The 22,854-nt window shown below is 38.5% G+C and overlaps 1 protein-coding gene across 2 annotated transcripts in view; it reads left to right on the top strand.

Moving 5' to 3' along the window:
- NRAP (nebulin related anchoring protein) overlaps positions 1 to 22,848 on the top strand; it is a 58,598-nt gene extending 35,750 nt beyond the window's left edge. For both annotated transcript variants that reach the window (XM_080403282.1, XM_080403281.1), the window contains exons 24-42: positions 232 to 543; positions 1,554 to 1,658; positions 3,803 to 3,901; positions 5,711 to 5,815; positions 6,526 to 6,633; positions 7,423 to 7,536; positions 8,973 to 9,170; positions 10,767 to 10,871; positions 11,912 to 12,010; positions 12,771 to 12,875; positions 13,235 to 13,342; positions 14,982 to 15,293; positions 17,198 to 17,302; positions 17,984 to 18,082; positions 18,199 to 18,303; positions 19,864 to 19,971; positions 20,634 to 20,945; positions 21,193 to 21,339; positions 22,591 to 22,848. In XM_080403282.1, coding sequence (XP_080259408.1) covers positions 232 to 543; positions 1,554 to 1,658; positions 3,803 to 3,901; positions 5,711 to 5,815; positions 6,526 to 6,633; positions 7,423 to 7,536; positions 8,973 to 9,170; positions 10,767 to 10,871; positions 11,912 to 12,010; positions 12,771 to 12,875; positions 13,235 to 13,342; positions 14,982 to 15,293; positions 17,198 to 17,302; positions 17,984 to 18,082; positions 18,199 to 18,303; positions 19,864 to 19,971; positions 20,634 to 20,945; positions 21,193 to 21,339; positions 22,591 to 22,692 — 2,748 coding nt within the window. In that variant the 3' untranslated portion in view covers positions 22,693 to 22,848. The remainder of the gene's footprint in view (positions 1 to 231; positions 544 to 1,553; positions 1,659 to 3,802; positions 3,902 to 5,710; positions 5,816 to 6,525; positions 6,634 to 7,422; positions 7,537 to 8,972; positions 9,171 to 10,766; positions 10,872 to 11,911; positions 12,011 to 12,770; positions 12,876 to 13,234; positions 13,343 to 14,981; positions 15,294 to 17,197; positions 17,303 to 17,983; positions 18,083 to 18,198; positions 18,304 to 19,863; positions 19,972 to 20,633; positions 20,946 to 21,192; positions 21,340 to 22,590) is intronic.
- The last annotated feature ends 6 nt before the right edge of the window (positions 22,849 to 22,854 follow it).

Here is a 22,854-nt window from a genome sequence, read left to right as displayed (position 1 = left end):
GAAAGATTTCTTACAGCTTTTTGTGAACATATTATTATTTAGAAAAAGTTTATTTATAAACACTTTCTAATTTCTAAGGCATTCCAGTTCTTTTTTGCAAATGGACTTCTTTCTTGCTTGTACCAAAGACCAAGAATGTCACAGCTCTGGTAGACCATTGCTTTACTACTCGCAGAGCTGTCAGTTTGGCAGCTTAGATCGTTTACTCACGGTCTATTTTTTTCTTCACAGATTAAATATAAGGAAGGTTATGAGAAGATGAAGGGTAAGCTGATTGGAGTAAAAGCTGTGGAGGAAGATTCACAGATGGCTCATTCCCTTCAAATGTCAAAGTTGCAAAGTGATCTGGAGTACAAGAAGGCATTTGAGGACACAAAGAATCAGTTCCAGGTCTCCATGGATATGGTTAACCTTGTCCATGCCAAAAAGGCTCAGAACTTGGCCACAGATAGAGGGTACAAGACAGCTCTCCATCACTACACAGCCCTGCCTACTGACATGAAAGTGGCATGGGCCAAGTGGGCCTACGGATTGCAAAGTGATGTAAGTCCAGAGCTGAATTTATTTCAGTACCCTTTCATTCAACCCCTTCAGACACTTAGGGCTGAATTTCTTCAGATGTTTATGCTTTTAATGCCATGAGGTATTTATGCACCTAATTTTTCAACTATTAAACAGTTAATATTAAAACAGTAAATATTAACCACTTACTTGCTCAAGAGATATAAAGCCTACTCAAAGCCTACTTCAAATGTTAATAAAACACTAGGATTCATATATGTTGTACAGGTTTTTTTAACCTAATGTGCAGGGAGGTTAAATAATTTACAGTGATAAAACTGGTGATACAATTCCATATGGAGACCACATGCCCAACAGTAACCATCAGATGAACTGTCTGGTACTGTAAATGGTTACTATAAGTTAGACTTCCCGTTCTGAGGTTTTAAATCAGAACTTTTCAAGGAGACTAAGATAGATATGTGTATAGGTCTTGTTGAGGTATAGGTGCTGAAACCCTTCTGGCTTCTTTGAGAAACATAGCTGTAGTGCTCGTGTAAGCTTTTGGAATTCAGTAGGCTGTTGGTAGAAGAGGTTTTTGTGAGGAAAGTGTGAAGTACTCCTGTACTCAGCCTCCTTAAAGACACATGGAAAAAACAAAACATAATGCTTTCCCTCCAGTACAACAAAAGAATAGGGATTGGGAAATGCTACTGTTTTCTTATCATTGCAAATCATTAATGATATTTGCAACACTGCACTATGTACAACAGAACCAAAGTTTTTGACACCTTAGAATAAAAATTACAAATGACAGTAAGGTGTAGACCGCTTCTAAAAATTACCTTGCAAAACATATTGCACAAATGCCGGTGAGTCCAAATACTTCTGTTTCATTCTGTAATTTTTTTGCTTTCCTTGCAACTGTGCAATAGTGAATAAAACAAAAGCAGGCGCTAATTTGACTTGGTTGTTGTTCCTGAGATGTCTGAATCCTTTAATGGCATTTTAAGTGTATGAACACCAACAATAGGATTTTTTTTCTTTGTCAGAACCAATACAGAGCAGATTTGAACTGGATGAAAGGAGCTGGATGGATAGCCACTGGGTCATTAAATGTGGAGCAGGCTAAGAAGGCAGGAGAACTCATTAGTGAGGTGAGATTTCATGACAGCATGTAACAGAATTTGCTGCATAATGCGTGCAAAAAGTCTGTATAAAATTAAAATAATTTCCACTCAAAGGGGAAAGAAAAAGGCATACCACATGAAAGACCTCAAAACCAGGGATAGGACTGGTAATTAGAGGGAAACCAGATACCAAACACACACCAGTAGGAGTCTATATAGCCTTTGCAAAAACAAAGTAGGTGACAAATGATATTATGAATAATAATGGCAATCAAACAGTGCTCAATTGCTACCCACTAACCTACCTTTTTAATGAAGCAAAACAGGAGAGATGATGAAAAGATGCAGTCATTGGACCCAGAACCTTCTTTTGTACCTTCTTGCTCCTTTTCATATATATTCATGTTAGCTATTGAAATTAATATAGATATCTCTATCTGCAGCTATCTATTGGCCCAGGTAGTTTTCATCCTTATTTTTCCCTATAACCAGTATCACTTAGAGGAAAAGGCAGGCTCTAGAATCCTTTGTGTCAGACCCATGAGGCCTTCAGAGGAGGTTCTGGTGGAAATGGTTGAAAGGTTTGTAGTATTCTGGTTCTGTTATTTCAGAGGGAGTCCTACTAGCCAAATCTGCTGCAGTAGGAGACTCAGTCCTGTGATTTTTTAGATAACCACGGGTGATGAAGGAATCATCTGTCCATTCACTCAGTGAGAATAACAGCATAACCACTAGTGTCTCAGAAAAATATGGTCATCCTTTCATGTCTGACTGATTGCTAACATTATGTTTTCCCTGTGTAATCATCTACAATGAAGAGGGACAATTTTTTTAGACACAATAAACTAGATCTTCAGCTAGTGTAAAGCAAGGTAGCTTCATAAAAGTCCAGCAGTGCCAGCTAGAACAGTCTTGGAATCTGTATAGGTATACCATTTTGATGTTAGAGTAGTAAAAACTGCCAAGTAGAAATTTGACCTGCTAGGTTGTTCATGTCAACCTTTTTGTGAGTACTAAATAATTTTAGATGGCTATGAGCCTTCTCCTTTCTTACATACACACGGTGACTAGCCCTGGTAGTAATGGTAAAAAGCAATTGACAGAATATAGTTTCTAGAAAATTTATGTAGAGATGTTCTGGTCAACCCTTATTTGTCTCTAAAGCTGAACAGGACAAAATATAAACCGCTTTTGTACCCAGTGAAACTTAGCAAGACTGGTAATTTTTTAAGAGATTTCTTTCTGAAACCAAAAAATTGCTCATAAGCTTGTAATACCTTTAAAGAGGTAATGTGTTTTACATTGGTGTTTTGAGTCCCCAAAGAATCAAGATGTTGCCTCAAATAAACTTATGTGGATCACAAGCTCAATGTAAAAGACAATGACGTGCCTTTAGACTCGAACACTGAGATAAAAACAATATCCAGAAGAGTCATGAAATGCTTATTGACTTGGGAGTTCATCACAGGCATTGGGAAAATTTAGTATGCACTATGTAGAGAAGAGATAAGAGTGTTGATGGGTTTAGGACAACTTATGCAGGAAGGGAAGCTTTTAGTGACCTGGTGATATGGAAAGTCGTTTTGCCATCAAATAGCCTTCATCTTAATTATGCATATATAACAAGACCTCTCAAAAGCTACTATGGGTCCTTTTGAGCAAGCAGAATTAATATAATTATCCAGAAGATATACCATTACAATTAGGCACAGTGTTAATGGCTGCAGAGATTTAATATAGGTGTTAGGAGGAAACCTAAACCCTGAAACAATAAGTTAAACAATTGCCATTATTAACACATGACAACTGTATATAATATCTTGCTTAAAGAAACCATAAATAAAAAATATAATCAGTCATACTGTATTTGAAGTAATCTGAAAAAGATTTTAAAATCCTGAGTTCTGGAGTATTTAGGTAGGCAGAATCTGATTTTGAAATGTTTTTCTTATATTTATGGAGAAATTCTTTAATATTAATTGGCAAAAGGTTATTGTTAAATTGAAACAAATATTAATCTGAAAGTACCTAGGACATAAAGATGAGGAAAGAGGAATAATAATTATGTTCACAAATTCACTCTAATCTCCAGCAACCTATGATTTTTCTCTTTCAAATAGCATGAAAGAGCAGCACAAAATTCACAGCTTTGATCTTTTTCTGCTCAACAGAAGAAGTACCGTCAGCATCCATATGCTTTGAAGTTTACCAGTATTAAAGACACTCCTGAGATGATCCAGGCTAGAATTAGTTATAACCAGGCTGTGGATGTAAGTTATAATGTATATACATTATGATTATAAGAGTGGTATCCTCTTTGAACGACCTGATTGAAGCACTGGCTTTCTCTCTCTCTCTTTCTCTGAGATTATCCCTGGGAACCATGAAATTTCTGTGTTCTGGTGTGGTGCATCTCACAAAAAGCATGTTTCTGACTTGGAATGGGAAGTCGTAGAGATCCCACTGAAATGAATGAGACTTTCATGTAAAAAGGGATTTCTGTCCAATTTTTATTTTCCAGAAGTAAAATTTAGGAGTAAGACTGACCTTTGACCTTCAGAGACTTTTGGCCATTTGAGATTCATTGAGGAAGAACACATTTGGGGTTCTTTCTCCTTTTCAAACAGACCTTTCAAATTTCAGTTTCTGCATATTCTTTGGAAACAAACTGTAAGTCAGCATGACAAGGAAGAAAAAATAAACTATTTCAAGCTGTCATCCTGCTGAGAGAGAAATCCAGGAGGGGGAAACTTAAAGGGAAGAATTGAGGCTGTTTGGTGTTTAAACATGTTTATTTTTAATAGAAGAGCGATTTAAAAATATTGTAGACTTAACTGGGATAATACAGAAGTGAATAATAAGCAAAAGTCACTCAAAAAAGACAAGTTTCAAACATGAGAGGAGGTTTTATTGTGAAAATAGATATTTTTAAAGTGAAGAAGATGAAAGACTTTGTGTAAAACACATGCTATTGTAATACGTATAGTGTCTATGCCTTTGGTTTAATTAATAAGATCCAAAAGGCTTACATCTCAGGCAGGATAAATATAAGTCATTTTGTTCCACTGAGCCACAGTCAAAATCAGTCTGCTGCTCCACTTCTTCACACATGGAGTTCTCATTAATTTCCCTCTTAGGGAGCTGCAATACAAGTGGACCTACTTGCTAAAGAAAGTGGCAGCAGGGTGAAATGGAAAGGTTCTTTCTAATGTAGAGGATCTCAAAGCCTCACACAGAAATAATAGCCTTGGAAAGGCAAGTTGGGTGGTCAAGATGTGGGTCATATCTAAAGACCCAAAAAATGATGGTGGCTATCTGTACTCACCTGAAAATTATGTCAATGTAAGAAGAAACTAAGCTAGGAAAGGAAAATAATGTGGAAGAGGTGAACTCTGCATAGCCATTGTAGGGGAAGTTCCAGCTAACTGCACAGAACAACTCATACCTGTCTGCAGACATCAGGGAGCTTGTTAGTCCTGAGCCAGCCCTGTATTCTGCCTCCAAGGTAGCCCACATAAACACCTGTTTTATGGTGGGATCAGTCCACTTCTGAGGGTTTTTTAATCTCTTTCCATTGACTATTGAGTACCCTCTTGCAACTAGCTCTGGAAATAAATTTGGAGGAATCATATAGGTAATTAATATCATATTTGTCTGGTAAAAATGAACAACTTTGGAGAGATGTGTTTGGGGAACTTCATCTCCCCAGATTTCTGTGGAATTTCAAAGTGTTGATGGGCCACCTGTGGCTACATACCTGTTAATAAATGCTGTTCATTCTCCCTCTCGCTATTCACATATGTTGGAGGTCATCAAATTAATATTCCAGTATCTGAATTTTCATATACATTGATTTATACACTCAAAACTTCAAGGAGTTCCTCTTTAGTTGATAGATGCGTCAGACTCCCAGAGTTTTTTGACTAATACAATGGCTTGTATTTATTAATGCTGCTGTCACTTTTCTATAGTCTTTGCTTTCCATAAACTTGTTTATTAATGTTTTTGTCTGAACTAGTGACTGAATGTGTAGCGAGTACTTTTTTTTTTTTAATCTTTTTTTTTTTTTTTCCTCTCAGAGGCTGTACAAGGAGCAGGGAGAGAGTGTAAAGCATCAATATACACCAACGACAGATCTTCCTGAAATCCTTCAGGCCAAATTAAATGCTATGAATATCAGTGAGGTATAAATCTGACCTTTAATGCTTTAAAAAAAAAAAAAAAAAGAGTGAAAAAGTTGATAGTGCTTTGCTATTTGTCCTACACAGGAAATCAGGCTAAATTTCTTTCCTTTCCCCAGATATGATCATTATATAGTCTAAATGTTTCTGAAGTAATATAAGAAATCAATCTTCTTATAAGTTAGAAAGATTAAGAACAAAAAAATACATTTTAATAATGTGTTGTAGTCAGAGTCCAACTCAACCTCACACAGGGCACCAATTGCTGCAACACAGGCAGGCTAGTAGGCTGCAACAAGGTTTTTACTATCAGTCAGATTCTCCTGCCTGTGCTGTTTCACCTTCCTCCAGAGGTCAGACCACACTGCTCCTCCTCTATCCAACCCCCTCTCCCACCGTCCTCAGGGCTATTTAACCACTTAGCAGGAACAAGCTACAGCTGCACATCATCCAGGTCAATCAACCCACTGCCGCTAAGGCAAGGCCACAGCTGCATGTTATCAATGCTGATCAACCCACTGCCTTCACTCCTCTACAATAATGGACATTTGTCTTGTGATTATTCCTGTTGTGTATTGATAGTTTCATTTATATGAGCCCTCTGCATTAGAATAGAATTAAACTGATGTGTAACATTGCTAGGATAGCAATAATGCTGCAGTGTCAACCCTCTGAACAGCAGCTCTGCTTTATTCCTGTTTCCTGCTTCCTAGATTCGCTATAAGGAGTCCTGGGGAAAGATGAAAGATGGTGGCTATCAACTGAAACTAGATGCCATTCCCTTCCAGGCAGCAAAAGCTTCCGGTGAAATCATAAGTGATGTATGTGAACTTACTGCTGATACTGTCCAGTAGTATATGCCAGTCACTCCAGACTGTTTCTGATCTGCTGAGTGACTCTGGATGGAAGCAGCATGTCCAGCCAACTCTACATCTGAGAGACATCTGGCCTCAGTCTAGTTAGTTGGGCTTTTGGAGATGCAGCCATAATGAAGTGCTGCTGGTAACTAACCAAAGGAAGGTTTGCTAAAACAACAAAAGTTTGTCAGCTTCGCTAATAAACTTACCTGCTGTAGTGACTCAGCAATCTCAGGGATTTTTTAGGAGCTGTCGGCCACTGTTGGCTAGGTAAGCTTTGAAAGAGAGAGCTTATTCAGGGGATTCTACCCTTCAGGGTTTGTCTTGAGTGTCCTTTAAAGGTTGTAGAAATATACAGATTTCAAGCATAGGAGCCCAGTTGTTCTGACTTTGCTAGAATGCTGATGGAGAGAGGCTCCTCAGAGGCTAATTTTGAGCACCTGCACTGGGTTCTTATCTTTCACCGCCTGTGCAATAGCAGGTAACTAACCCAAGCTATTTGTAGGTGTTCATTGGTGTATTTTTTTGTGCTTTTCTCTAAATAGGATAAAATATTAAAATGTTTGCACAGGTGAGGTCTTCCTAGCATCCACTAAAGTTTCATTCAGATTTATTATCATATTAAGTATAGCCAGCATTTATTGTCCGTAGCTTGCTTTCTGTAATGTGAAAACCCTTTTATTCAGGTTTTAACAATTTGACTAATGCTTCTCTTCACTCCTATTCACATTTCTATTCTTATTTCCTTTTTAGCACAAGTATAAGGAGGCATTTCAGAAAATGAAAGGACAGATGGTTGGCTCACGAGGCTTGGATGGTGATATTCATATTGCTCATTCAGTCCACGCTGCATTGCTACAGAGTGATGTAAGTACAAGAAAGATGTGGGCATTTTGGAATTGGCTTCCTAAGAGTGAGTAGTTCTTCATGAATGATGCACTTAGCTGTGGACTAGCTTACTGTTTAAAACTTGGGCCTTTCTCTCCCACTTGATACAATCATGATATTCTTACCATTCTTTTACATTATTTACAGTAACATTAATATGACAATAAAAGAAGACTGTGCATTCTTGTACAATCCCCTGCTGCATACCACTGTTGCCTAGCATAGAATATTTTACTCCGTAAAAGTATCACTCAGAGGCAGGTCTAATTGAGAATTAGTAGTGGTCTTTGTACAGAAATAAATTAAATTTAGCAGAGATACAAAGTTATTCAGTGATTATTTTCAGTTTACTGTTTTCCTGAAAGGCTAAAGGATAGATGAGTTTATGAATGAGTTTATGGAATTTCAAGTTGGAATTTTTTGGTTGGGGAATGGTTCCCACTTGGTCTTGGGATAGGGTAAGAATCGCATCATTTGTTCATTGCCTATAGGAATCGTAACTATGCAGTGCATTTTGAACACTGTGGCTTGTTCGAGAAAGTAGTGAGATACTTGTCTGACTTCAAGAACATAAATAATCTAAGATCTACTTATATTCTTGCCAAAACTGTCCATAGTGAGCCCGATTGTGGATATAGATGGGAGAGTGTTCACTTTTAGTAAGTGCTGGGCTTGTACTGGGATTCTTTCTTGTGCGATGGTATGCTTAGACATACAGGTAACAACAAGTGTCTGAAGAATTCATCCATCTATCAGGTTACTCTAAATTAGTTTGAAGATTGTCAATAACTCGGGATGTTCATAATCTGGATGAACAGCCTGAACATCTCAAATTTGCATAAACCGATAGGGAAATGTCATGTTCAAGAAGTTCTTTGAATATTTCTACACCTTTCTTTTTCTGGATGGAGACAAGAAGTCTAAAAAACCCCACCACTAAAAATGACATTTAAAAATATGAAATTAAACTGGCCAAATCAATGGAGACCAACAAATATTTTGAGTGAGGATATGTACTAATTCTGATATAAATATGGCAGTTTGCATTTTATCCTTGGGTAGTAGCTTCATGTTTTTGTTGTGCTTTCTAGAAATGCAGTGAGTTGCAATTTCATTTATCAGTTTGGTAATTTTATAGATTCAATGTATCCAGTTTTAACAAAAAGAATTATAAATAATATCTTATCTTAATTGAATATAATGTAGGTGGCTACTATTTTGATGAAGGATGGGCTGCCATGTATTCTAGTTATAAGTATTGATCATTCACAGTGTTCTTAAACAAGTTAGGGAACTTTTAAAAAGAATAATTTATACTGGAAAATGGGGGAAATACGGAGAATGCCTCTTCGATCAAAACCTGAATTCTAATTACCATGCTGTGATATCTATGTGATCTGTTTTTAATTTGATAGGTGAAATATAAGCAAGGTTTTGAGGATACAAAGTCTCACTTCCACCTGCCACTGGATATGATAAACTTGGTACATGCCAGGAAAGCCCAGTCTTTGGTCAGTGAACAAGAATACAGACAGCTGCTACATCAGTACACTCCTTTGACTGATGATGTGAGATTGCGGTGTGCCAAGAATGCATACAAACTACAGAGCGAGGTAACTGCAAAACATCCCAGTGATATTTCCCTGTTGGTCCCAATGCAAGACAGTTCTGTTCCAAACCATGACACTGTGTATTTAAGCAGCAGCTGAGGGATTAGAAATGGCTGTTCCCCTGTGATTACATTCAGGAATGAGACATTTTTTTTGTTGGGCAGTTGTACAGCAGTGATCACACTATCCTGAGGGGTAAAGTATAGTAGTCATTGATGATCAGGCAGAGCAGTGTTTGCAAGTGAGAATCATTGCACTGTTGGTGAAATACTCTTTTTTAAGGTCTTGCTAACCATGCAAACTGTTTGCTGGCTGCTCTTTGAGTTGGTTTGCATCTGGATGAAATTCATGTGTACCTCCACAAGAAAGATGCCTGCTGTTATAAATCTCATTTGTAAGAGACTTATAAACTCTGGGCCAGGGCATAACCACTGAAATTCTAAGAAGCTCCCTATGTAATCTTGAGTGAAATTAACTGGATAAAGCCTTACAAATTGAAGGGTAGGCTGTGTCTGTAGGCACAGCCTTGAGCAAGGGCTTTTAATGGATTACATTGCCTCCAGAGACCTCAGGAGGGACTGTATCTTAAAAACATGTCTGACACCAAAATGCTGCTGTATATCAATTTAATTTTTGGAGCCAACAGTCTTAAAGATGGCAGACTGTGTTCAAACAAGCGTAAACATCAGCTGCCATGGTGCTGCCCTAATTCCGGTAAAAACACGTGTAATCAGAGATTCTGAGGCAGTTTTCCATCCATGACCCATTTTGAGTTGGGGGTGAAATGATGATTGGCAGCAATACATCTGAGTGGAGAATTTACTGTCTTAGCAGCTGGTGCTAGTAGCTGACAAGAGGTGGGGACTACACTCTAGCGTGTTGTCTGCTCTTGCCTTCCGACTCACAAAGGACATTTGCTGTACACAGCACTACAATGCCTTTCAGTCTAGAGATTAGCTTTGGACATTAGGCCTGGATGGAAGGGGAGCTGTTACTGTTTTCCTAGGTGGCTGAATAAAATGAAGGCATAGTCCATTTCCATTATAAGTGGTTGGCTGAACCAAAATGCCTCATTAACTAAAGCTAGTTCCTCCCTCGGTGAGCAGTAGCAATTTTCACATATCCATCAAGTAGGCAAATCTATACTTTACTAGTTGTTTGGTCTTTATAGCTTTTTTTTGAAGCAGAAAATAAAATGATCCTCCTCACCTTTCTCATCATCAAATGTAATAATATTTGTCACAATGTATCTACCAGTAACTTATTGGTGACTTTTGAAAAAGCAGTATTTACAGTGAGTCACTGATAGGTTTGGTGGTCTGGAAAATATTTTAACAAAGTCTGAACAGTGGCTTAGTGCTATTTTTCCTTGGTGTTCCCTGCTTATTCTATGACTATTTGGAACTGTTAAAAACGAAGGCTGTATGCGCATGGACACATACATAAACACAAGAACTTAGGGTAATGTATATGAACTGTCTGTGGTAGATACTAATCTTAATGGATTTATCTGAATACAGTTATTGTGTATTTTTGGATGAATAAATATAGGGCATCTCAAATGCAAACTTGTAATTACTTCTGCTTGGTTTTCCTTAGAATTTATACCGCTCTGACATGAACTTTATGAGAGGAGTTGGATGTATTACTCCAGGGGCCCTAGAGATTGAAGGAAAGAAGAAAGCTTCTGAACTCATCAGTGAGGTAACAAAAGAGGGTTTTGATTTCTCCAGTACAAACAAGAGTTTGCCAGATGTCTTTCTATTAAACTGGGCTGGCTAAGTGACTCACTGAATAATGCTAGGCTCCCTCCCCTCGCGTTTGATCATTCCATTCATGTCCTAACTGCAGATGGGTGAACCTGATGGAGTTCAAGGTTTTGCAGACTTTGCTAAGTGTTTTTGCAAATCTTTTCTCCTGTGTTTCAAACCCAAGAGGTTGTTATTTTGTCATTTATTTTACAATTAAAATGGGTTTTTCAACTAAAAATAAAGCCGTGCCTATCTCTAAGTACCCTAGACTGTTTCTCCAAAATCGGACTGATCTGTGAATTGCCCAATACATTACACTGTCCTCATCTCAGCTCCTGCTTTACAGTCTTAGTCTGTTTTTCACTTGCTGCTTTTGTGTGCTACTGTTTTTCTCCCTCTGTAACTGAATTTTTATTTCCTTTTTTGTGTTCTCGTATAGTCTCTCCTACTTTCAAAACTTAGATCTGCTGCCCATATTCACAAAGATGTGAAATTAAGAAAAATAAGAGTGCTCTTCCTAGTTGTGTTCTAGTGAACAGATCCCTGCTTGTAGTGATCTTGCAGCTATTTTGCTCACAATGCTGACATAGGACCACAGGTCAGATGCAACCTCATTTTTCTCACAAAAAAAGTTCAGTGGGCTTATACAGCACCTTCTCTCTGGATCGGATTGCCTTTACTGTTAATTCCACTAGCCAGGTTTAATGACACCAAGTAGTGAAATAACCTTGTTACTGTACTCAGCATAGCAGCAGTTGGATTTTTTTTTAACACCTTATTCTTTATTTACTTTTCACTTCCCCTGTGAGACTTAAATGCACCAAATTCAGAGTAACAAAAAGTAAATTAGTCTAATGGTTAATAGACACATACCCTTTGCACAGTAGAGTTTTAAGCACAAGAAGCAGTACTAGACCACTGGTATTGCAAAAGTCCCTTATCTGACAAGATAATTTAGTTATTCTGTTCAATTTTCTTTGTGTGTGAACTCAGAATAAATATCGTCAGCTACCACATTCCTTCAAGTACACATCGGTGACAGACTCTCCTGGCCTCCTTCATGCAAAATTCAGCAATATGATTGCTAATGAGGTAGGCTCTCCTAACGTGAATCAGAAAATATGCTCTTCAAAATGCAGTGAGCTAGGGATGGAGGAGTGGGAAAGAGACAGCCCTGTTCTGAAAGCAAAATGTATCAAAAAGAAAGCAAGCATCACTTATTTGTGCTTTTTCACAGTTAGATCACATTTTATTATTTCCAAACATTGAATACAATTTTCAATTAAATCTCTTTTTAAAAGCTTAAATAGTACCCATATGATATAGTCCTGTTACCAGTTTTTTTTACGTAAAACAGCCTCAAAAGATCAGGTCTGTGGGGTGTTCTTGAGGGAGCTTATTTGCATAGTATAGTCCACTTTAGAGGGCTCCTAAACAATGCATCACTTTTCTAATTTTTGAAAAAAAGAGATAAACCTCATAGACAAATTAGCAAAATCATCTATATTAACATGAAGAAAAATCCAGGCTAGAAAATATGGCCAGTGCACCAGAAATGCCTACCTTTTTATTTAAAACATGTTCATGATGTCCTTAACATTCTTAAGTCTGTTTTTGGCCTGCTGGGAAGGCTAAGAATGTAGTGAGTTGGCATCATGATATATGCATAAAAATTAATATAAACATTTTTATGCCCAGAAAAACCCCATTACAGTTGCAATGGTATCTTCTTAGCTGGATTTTGTGCTGGCTAATGTAGTTGTCATAACCATGAACAACTTAAGTACTGCTGTTATATTATTGAAACAATAGAGGAAATTAATTGCAATTGTCTTTTTGATCTCTTTCTTAGCGCCTATATAAAGCAGCAGGAGAGGACAGCCAGCATCACTATACACCAACCCTGGGTCTGCCTGAATTTACACGGGCAAAAATAAATGCAGCCAACCTCAGCGATGTAAGAATTTGTTCTGTATTTCTTATACTTATTTGGGATGGAGGTTGAATCGTGCAGTAGCAAGGAAGATGGATAAGTAGACTTTTTAGATCTATTCTATTTATGCTTTCCCTGATTTGATTATAATGATATTTATCTCCATTAGCATATATACAGTTGTGAGTAAATTAAATCTACATAAAGAACGAGACATGTTTTGTCTGAGTTAGTAGGATTTCCCAAAGATAATTTTAAAAAATCCTTTGATTATGAAGAATGAGGCTGTAACACAGAATAACAAATGAAAGAGGGTTCCTTTGTTTGTTCCTTTGTGCATTTAAAAGTGAAACAGCAATCTACATGTGCCTTTCCTACTTTAGGCAAAATACAAAGAATCTTGGCATAATCTACGTGCTCAAGGCTACAAGCTGACAACGGAAGCACTCCCGTTCCAGACTGCCAGGGCCTCTAGAGAAATTGCCAGTGATGTGAGTTGAATGATTCAACCTTCCTTCTTGCCTAATTTCTGTTAACTTCATGTAAAACATTGTCTAAAGCAGATTTAACTGAATTAAAGCAACTCCATAACCATGTGAGACAAGTGTGAGACAGAATATATTACTTATGAATGAGATTCTTTGTGTGAATTTAAAAGAAAAAAAAAGAAGAGGAAGAATCGCTGCTAATAGGGAACCAAGCTCGGTTAAACATCTTCCAGTGGGAAATAGCTAGTGAATTAAAGTATTTGCAGACAGACAAATCAGAGGGATTCTGCTCCTTTCCAGTCTTTCAGCTCCTCATATTATAAAGTGCCCACTAATTCTGTCCACCCTGCTTTGAGCTGAGTTTCGGAAGTGCTTAATGTTCCCAAATTGACATGAAGTCAGAAGCTGAGTGTGAAAATCAGGAGCTGTCTGTCTGGTTAGGAAGTGAAAATCAGTGGAAGCTCTTGTGTCCCCTTAATTTCTGAAATAGAGGAAATGCATCTTCTTATCCATAAAAATATCTTCTAATTTGAATTGTTGTTTGCAAAACACTTAGACATGGTGGTATCTATTTCTCAGAAAGCTAAGTTCATCCCTTCCTCACAAGACATTTAATAAATTCTAGGAAAAAATGACAATTAAGCTGAATTTAGTAGAAGAAGTTTTCATTTTGTGTAGTATTTAGTGGTATGTTTTCTCTCTATTGTGATAAAATATGAATATATTTCATGTGTATTTGTTTTATCAAGCAACTATTTCTGGCTGTAATTTCTAATGTATACTTAACCATATTTTGCAGAGTGCTTTTGGTTACAGCTTCAGATCTGCTCTAAAGGGTACAAGTCCATAATAGAATTACATCCACTTACAACAGATCTGAATTTGGCCCTTCATCTTGGAAGCACTTTATAAACATTAGCTACTGTAATTCAATCCCCACAACTCTCTTGTGTGGCAGATAAGTGTTATTATCCCATTTCAACTACATTATGAACTCTTCAGGGCCCAGGCCTTCCCTTTAAAGTTCCAAGCACCCTGTTGATGCTGTATAAATAATCATTATCATAATCATCGCTATTTCACAGAAAGGATAAATGCAAGATCATAGGGAGAGTCATAGTCCCAGCTAAGATGAGAATGAGGGGTTGCTGGTGGTTATTCTTGTGCTCAGACCACCATCTTAGGCTTCTCAGCATAGTTATTGATCCAGGAAAACTGAATTTACTCTTTAAAATATCTGGGTGGCATTTGCAAATCTGAAGGCTACAGAGTGCATGATGTTTCTCTTTTGTATAGATTTTTTTCTTCTGTCTTTTGTTTGTTTCTCTTGGTTTCTTATTCCTAGCGATAGGAATAAAATTCTATGAGAGATAATAAAAGTACATGATCTGAGGTTAAACATGATCAATGCTTTGGGCATATTCAGAGAATGTATTAAGGTGCGCTTAACTTTAATGTTGCAACTACTGTGGTATTTAAATTTGAGGGCAATGAGAGATTCAGACTATTACTTTCTAGTGCTGCATACCTCGGCTGTTTTTATGGACAGCATAGATGTTTCAGTGGCTTATCCTAAGTTAGTTTGCTAGAGTAGCCAGTCTAAGTTTGGCACTTTTTCACTTTCACCCTTTTTTATTTTTAGTACCAATATAAACACAACTTTGTGATGGAGAGAGGAAAGCACATTGGTGCCAGAAGCGTTCTGGATGACACCAGGTTGCTGCATTGCTTGCATGCTGCCAAATTACAGAGTGAACAGGAGTATAAGAAAGGATCCCAAGAAGTGTGGTCTCAATACCATCTGCCCATGGACATGGTGAATCTTGTCCATGCCAGGAAAGCCCAGGCCTTAGCGAGTGATCAAGATTACAGAAAGATACTCCATGAATTTACAGCACTTCCAGAAGACATGAAGATGAAGTGGGCCAAAAGAGCCCACATGCTACAGAGTGAGGTACAGACTTTCCTTCTGTTAACAGCAAATTGAATTTAGCAATAACAAACCTTTGAGTGACTGACACGGACTGTATATTGACACTGGGCAGTGATTGCTCCTCACATATGGAATATATGTGAATCAGAGGTTCTCGTGTTATGAACTTGATGGAGAATCACTGTGGTCCATGTTACTTGTTCTAGAGCTGAGGGATATACACAGTCCCCTCCCAGCTGTTTGGATCACAGCTAGTCAGTGATTTGACAGCCACTGGTCTGCATGCAGAATTCTTTGAACAGAATATGAAATACTTGGAGGTTGGTTTGGGATATGTTAGAAGGTAATTTTGCAAACAGAAATGATCATATCAAATAACCAGTTCCCCAGAAGTGTTTGCAGAAATTGCTCATGCAAATGTAGGCCCAGACAAGCTTTGATGACTGAAAAGATGGAATATCAGCATGGACCACATCCCTGCTCACTTTGCCTTAGCATGTACCTGTGTTCAGGGACAAGCCATTGTCTGTGTGTGCTTTCAAACAGATGTAGATGTTGAGTGTGTGCATAAAGCTGCATGGATTCGCATAGCTGTATTTTGACAATTCAAGGACCAGTGTCATTAGCTACTTTGTTAGTGGGAAGCTCTGTTCTGGTGTTCTTTGTTTTGTAAGAGATGAGACTGGATCATTCATCAGGGAAGTGAAAAAGTTTATTTAGAGAGTTATGCTAACTCTTTATAGGTCTTTAGAGAGCTTATCATTTACTGAGCTCAGGATTTTGTTGTGAGATAAAGTGATGGGGTATTCGTTGGATTCAGTCAGATCTGATGAGCAGGTATTAACAGATATTCCAGCTGTGAAAATCAGAGCGGCGATCAAAACACTGAAGAGCTTGTGTCCTTTCTTACTCAGTGTATTTGCTATTTGGTATCCCAAATGTAGTCTTCATTGCCAGAACTTTTTTTGGGTATTCTTGGGATGGTATAGAAGCTGTTGCTAGTTCTTTACCTTTCCAACTCTCATTTCTGTCGTCTTCTGTAATGGCTAACAGATGGCATACAGGTAGTTAGATCCAGGAAGGCAGGATTTTTTACTATTTACTGATTTACTGATGTGTGATGGTGGCTCACATGATAGGAAAGTGGCATTTCCAGGGACTTAGTCCTTAGATCCTAAAAGCATATACTTAGGGACAGGATAGGAGGTGAGTAAGAACCTCAGCACTTGGCTCTTTGTCTTTAGACCCGGAGGTTAGGAATCCAGAGAAATTACGAAGGTGCTTTTTTCTGACACCCTCACTATCTAGTAAAGTACAACATGCTTGAGCTAGCTGGCTGTTACATCCTTCTGCATATAAGGGGAAAAAAAACCCAACCCTGAAAAAAATGGATGATCGATTGAGTTAAAATCACAGTAAGCCACTGTTACTCTGAAGAAGTCAGAATTGTTGGGATTGTGGGTACTTTACTGGCTTTCACTTTCTATTGGGTGTGCCTTGTTTTCTTTACTGGATTAGGAGTTTAAGCAAGCCTTTAATGTGAGTAAAAAAACAGTAAGGTGTCCGCCTAGAAATGGGGTTAATGAGGAAGCATGCACCAGATAAAATAATTAGTATTCCTGACTTGAACTCACCTCAGAAAATTATTTCAAAAGGGGTTCTTTTACACCCAGTACAAACAGGTTATTACTTACTGCTTTGAGTCATACTAATTCACTCGTGGGGCCTTCTCTTGTAACTTGCATATGATACATTATTTAATTCCTGGTGGAATGAACAAATGCAAACAGTTTGGCTTTACGATGTGATATGTGCATGGCAAATGAAAAAACTCAAAATGTTAATATGAATCAGGGAGTCTTTTTAAAAAACCTTAATAGCTATGGATACAAAAACTGATAGCTAACGATTTTCATTTTTAACAGCATCGCTATAAATCAGACTTGAACTTCATGAAAGGAGTTGGTTGGATGGCTCTGAGATCTCCACAGATAGAAAGTGTAAAGAAGGCTGGAGAGCTCATCAGTGAGGTAACTGATAAATCTTTCATGGGGTAGCACGTCTGTAGGAATTGTTTACCATCAAGGCTCCTCATTACATGACACTTACGAATGTAGCTTATCATTTCCTTTTGATGTGGGAGCCTGTTTATACAAGGTGTAAGTTACCAAGAAGCAGTATGGGAGATGCAAGTCCACTGTGTGACACCTGCTGAATATTTTCCATTCCGAATGAAACACGAAAGTATAAACAAAACACGTAGCAATAAATAAATGCAGTAAACTCCATTATGAAATTCTAAGCAGGTGGTTATGGAAGGCATATAGAAAGATACAGCATTGACAACCACAGTGAAGGGACATTTGCCTGCTCAGTATCATGCATTAATGGAGAAAAATTATGAGCTGTCAAAAGTGTAGTGTTCTAAAGCTTTTTGCATGTGAATTTTCAGTTAGAAGTCCTTGCACACACACACAAAAAGAAGTTTGGTGGCCAGGCACCACAGCAATGATACAGAAGCATCCCCATTCCCTAGCTGTAAGAGCAGCTTAAACTAAATCTGAACAGTACGTTTTTTAAATTGTGGCTTCAGGAAGGTGGCTTTTATGTTTGACTCCAGTCATCACATGCTTGGAATTGATGTATCATAAACAGAAACATCCTGTGTTTTTTTTCCTTTGTTTGTTTTGGTTGCCTTCTCCCCCTCTCAGGTAAAGTACCGTCAGAAGCCAGAAAGTTTGAAGTTCACTGCTGTGGTTGACTCTCCAGATTTGATTCATGCTAAAACCAGCTACCTCCAGTGCAATGATGTAGGTTTCATTTTACTATAAGTGATCTTAACTTTAGTTGTTACTAAAATGCGTAAAATAATTATCTTGACATTGCTTCCAGTATCAATTGCATTCAATGACTTTCAACCCCACAGAGACTGTACAAGGCTGAAGGCTTCGAAGCCAGGCACAGGTACACCCTGCCTCCTGATCATCCAGATTTTATCCGAGCCCGCCAGAATGCACTTCACATCAGTGATGTAAGTAAGCCTTTTACTTTGGGGAGTTGACTTGGTAAACTTGCTTGGGAGTGAAAAACTTTCATGTATATGTAGAAGTCAGGTTCTCTAAGCCCGACTGAAACTAATAAAAGCCAGAGGCTGTGGACAGCCAACATGTTGCTAGGTTTGGGCTGGAGGGATCAGGAAAAGACTGTTGATTTTTCTTTTGAGGATTAGTTCTGCTTTCCAGAGCAGGAAGCCATTATTAAGGATTTCAGTCTTTCAGTATAGATATTGTTAGTTACAAATGTAAATCTTTTTACTTATGTTTGGGTGGGGAAGGAGGGAGAATCTTCTTTCCTTCCTTCATGAAGGATCCACCTTCATGAAGTCACAACGTCGCAACATGACAACTTATCCCTTAGGTACAGTTGTTATCAACCTGGATACAACTGAATCAGTGAATGGAATTGATTTAAAGGGATTTTGTTTCCACATTATCCCAGACAGAGGCACTCAGACTATTACTAATGTACTGTTCCCTGATTAAATAGCTGTTGTCTTTAACTGTAGGGTCAGAGTGACCTTAGTTTGTAAGAAACTTTGAGTTCCTTGTTTGGTGATAGGTGCTCTATAGGTGAAAGAAACAAATAGGATTTACACTCTTTGAAGTGATAGAGGAGGTAAAAAGGCAAAGGGGTGATTGCACAAAAATGAAAGGTCAGCCCTAGACCTTTTAGCAGGGTGTACGGTCATGCTTGCATTGTTTCTACCCAGGCTGGCTTGCAGGATTTCTGGCATCTCAGTTTACCTTAAAATTTAGCACAACCTAGCACCAAATTCACCAGTGAAAGAGAGTAATAGCTTTTAAAATGTGAAGTGGATTTTATGCTTGTTTTCATATGATCACAAACCCCAGAAAGTATGAATCAAAGACTTATAGAAAGCAAATCAATAAAGTCAGAAAGGGACAGCCAAAACCACCAGCTAAGATACCATGACTGCGTAGCAAGACCTGCAGACTGGAAGCTAATTTAAGAAAGCTACTAATGGAACAAGAATCAAATCTAGAACAGCTTTTCTTCAGGATGTAAATGTATTTCACATCCTCAAAGTCACATTAAATATGTTAGAAACGGCTGTTATTCCATGTGAGTTAATGAAGCCACATGTGGCAGGGGATAGAGACAGGGATCACTTGAAAAGCTTGAAATAACTGGTATTGAAATTATGATGCCACGAAACCCAAGACACTGCAAGTGGATGCATCAAAAGAGAGAATAAGGGCAATATCAATGCAATATTGATGTGACTGATGCATCACAGTTTCTAATAGAAATTAAATCACATCAAAAACAACCACATTCAAGTACAAAAGGAAACCCTGGTGGCACTTTTCAGATGAGGCATTTTATCTTTATGGTGAATAGAAAAGAAGTTGAAGTGCTATAGAACTGGATCAAAACCTTGGAGATGGTACTGATGACTCCTGATACAAATAAGCCCAGTAGGATAAAACATTTATTATTGCAGTTTTGGGACTGCGTTTAAGAAACTGTAGGGGGAAATGACTGTTTTGTTCTTTTCTTTTCAACACAGAAATTGTATAAAACATCTTGGGAACAGACAAGGGCATCTGGCTATGATTTTAGGATTGATGCCATCCTATTCCAGACAGCAAAGGCTTCAAGAGAGATTGCTAGTGATGTAAGAACTGTTCTGTTTCAAACACTTCCCAACCCCCTTCCTATGCCACCCTCAGCCTGTAAAAATGTGTGAACTCTGACGTAAGTGAACCTTGTTCTGCTTTGGAAAATTGGTGAGCCAATGAAACCAAATGCTGGATAACTGCAAAGATTTCCAACTAAATGCTCCCATTAATAATGTTCAATACCAGGCTCCTCTGTTGCACTTCAAAGGGTTGTTCTTGGGAAGGAGGTATATCATGATATAGTTAAATAAAATAGGTACTAGGCTATGAATAGTTAAAGCATGGTCTAGAATAAAGTGGGTCACCTTTGAACACAGAAGACCACAGGTGGCAAGAAAGCTGAAGATGGAGGAGCTTCACTGCTGGAGCTGTGTATTGGTTGTGCTCAAGAGTGCAGCAATAAGAGGATTCCGATTGCTTTTGAGAGATGAGTGTTTTTGGCTCCCTAAGTCTTTCTACTCCTTTAAAAATTAGCACAAAGGGCGTTCTTCTAAAGTGTCTTGTTAGATTAGGAGATGTAGTTTGATATCAAACAAACCCTTGGTCTTTGTGCACTACAGGAAGCATGATTGATAGTTAGGGAGGGTAAGTTATTTCGTAACAGAATTTGAAGGCAATCTGAATGTGAAAATGAGATTTACCTCTGCCCTTCCTGCAGTACAAGTACAGAGAAGCCTTCTTGAGAGACAGAGGCCAGCAGATTGGATTCCTGAGTGCAAATGATGATCCCAAAATCAGGCATGTCCTCAGAGTGGGGAAACTCCAGAGTGACAACCAATACAGGAGTGGATATACCCGAAACAGGGCACAGTTCCAGAGTCACCTCAACCAGCCAGGATTCCTCCATGCTAAGAGAAGCCAGCAGCTTGCAAGCAATGTTAACTACAGGCAGCCTTTTCACCAATACACTTGTGATCCTGAGCAGCTAAACGTGAAGCATGCAAAGCAGGCCTACAAGCTGCAAAGTGATGTAAGTATGGCTGAGCAACACTGTCCTCCCAAGTGCTAGGAGCTGTCTGTGGCGATGTGCTTCGCAGGCCTTACCTATCAACAAAATCATATTCTTGAAAGAACTGCAGTCTGTTTGCTGAAAAGGAATAATGTGTTTATTATTGACTCTGTTGCTCTTTATATGCTCTGTCTTGAATACCCAGGGCATGTGGTTTGATTGGAGACAAACAAAATAAGACACCCTGATGTATGTTTCATTCTCTCAGGTAAAGTACAAGTCTGACTTGAACTGGCTCAGAGGCATTGGCTGGACTCCCCCAGGTTCTCACAAAGTCGAAATGGCAAGAAGAGCTGCTGAGCTGGCGTACATTCGGGAAATGGGATTGCAGTCTGCTCAGTATGGACCTGGAGTTGTAAGTAGAGTAAACTATTCTCACAGATCCCAGCAGCTCTGCTCTCTAGAAGGCAGGCAGGCACACATCCCATATAATGCTTTTGAATGCTCCCTGGAGTCTACAGTTCTTCTCATTATTTGAACAGAATATGCATACTTCCTTCATGAAGCTTTGTTGCTTTGTGTAAACCTTAATTTGAAGGAATTCAAGAGAATTCAGCACTGTCATTGCTGATGAATTCCTGTAGGGACTAGGAAGTGCCATGGAATAGGATTTACTTATACTGTGGGATGTTTCCCTTAACTCTTGGATGTTGTGAGATCAATAGGTGTCCCGGTACGTCCATGGAAAGCAGAAGCAGAGGTGGAAGGGACTCCTTGTACAACTGCCGTTCTCTTTTCCTAATTCCACTGAGACACCGTGTGCTGCCATGTAATCATGTGTTGCCCTGTAACCTCCACTCGCAGCTGTATTGACAGGCTCGGTGTAGACTTCTAACAGCCTAATGTGTGCTGTGGGAGGCTTTTTGCACAGGGGGAATGATCCAGCCTCCTCCATCTCTGTCCAGCTCAAGATACAAGAAATTACAAGCTGGGATCTTCCAGGTTTTTCTTCTCCTTACCTCGACAGGGATGACTCCCAGTTCGCAGTGTCCCAGCACAAGAGGGCAGAAGTCCATGCCTTGTGGCCTCTACAGTTAAGAAGCGTTAAGTTACAATAGAAGAGAAGCTCTGCACTTGAAATGCTTGTTTCATTTAAGTTTTAACTTTGGCAACAAGTCAAACAATAATCCAGCCCAAGAGAAACAGGACATATCCATGGTTTATGTTCGCATCTGAAAAGTTACTCTGGAAATAAATTATAACTATGGTTGAGTAATGCAGGCAGTGGGGACTGCAGGCACTGTCTTCTTAAGCTCTAGGTATGATAATGATCTGATCGTCCAAGGGCAAGCTGCAGGTGTGCAATCCACCTGGAATTTGGGTATTTGCTGGCTTGCTCTTTATTTAGGGCTCAAATTAGGAATTAGGATGTGAACACATTCAGTCCTTTGATATGTATGGTACCTAACCTATGTGAACGGCTCCATTTTTTACACTTTTCCACCTCAGAGGTTCGCTCAGTGCAGGACAGTGATTTAGATTTTGCTCATTTGTTTGCCAGTTGTGGTAATTTTTAATATGTAAGTATTTTTTATAGAATAGTTAAAACCTTCTTCTGTCCACTGGATGTCCTCATAATTTAATTGGGTTGGGTTTGATTTTACAGGACCAATTGGAGGCAGAAGGATCTCGGCAGGTCACAGTCAACCCTGATGCTTCAGAAATTCTGCAAGTCAAGAGAAGGAAAATGCAGCTGTATCAGAAGTAAAGAAAAACATGACATAACACAAATAGATTTTCGTCTTGTCCTGAGAATCCTGTAGCTTTTCCAGAAGCACGATAGATGGCATCTAAAAACATCTTGTTTTAAAAAGCAACCTCAACATTGCAAATTATAACTTATCATTTTATTTTTGTGCAGCTACTTGGT

Source organism: Falco punctatus (genome assembly GCF_963210335.1).
Source record: "Falco punctatus genome assembly, chromosome: 9".
NCBI classification, from domain to species: domain Eukaryota; kingdom Metazoa; phylum Chordata; class Aves; order Falconiformes; family Falconidae; genus Falco; species Falco punctatus.
Note: the sequence above shows the minus strand (reverse complement) of the source record. Positions and strands in the feature narration are given on the sequence as shown.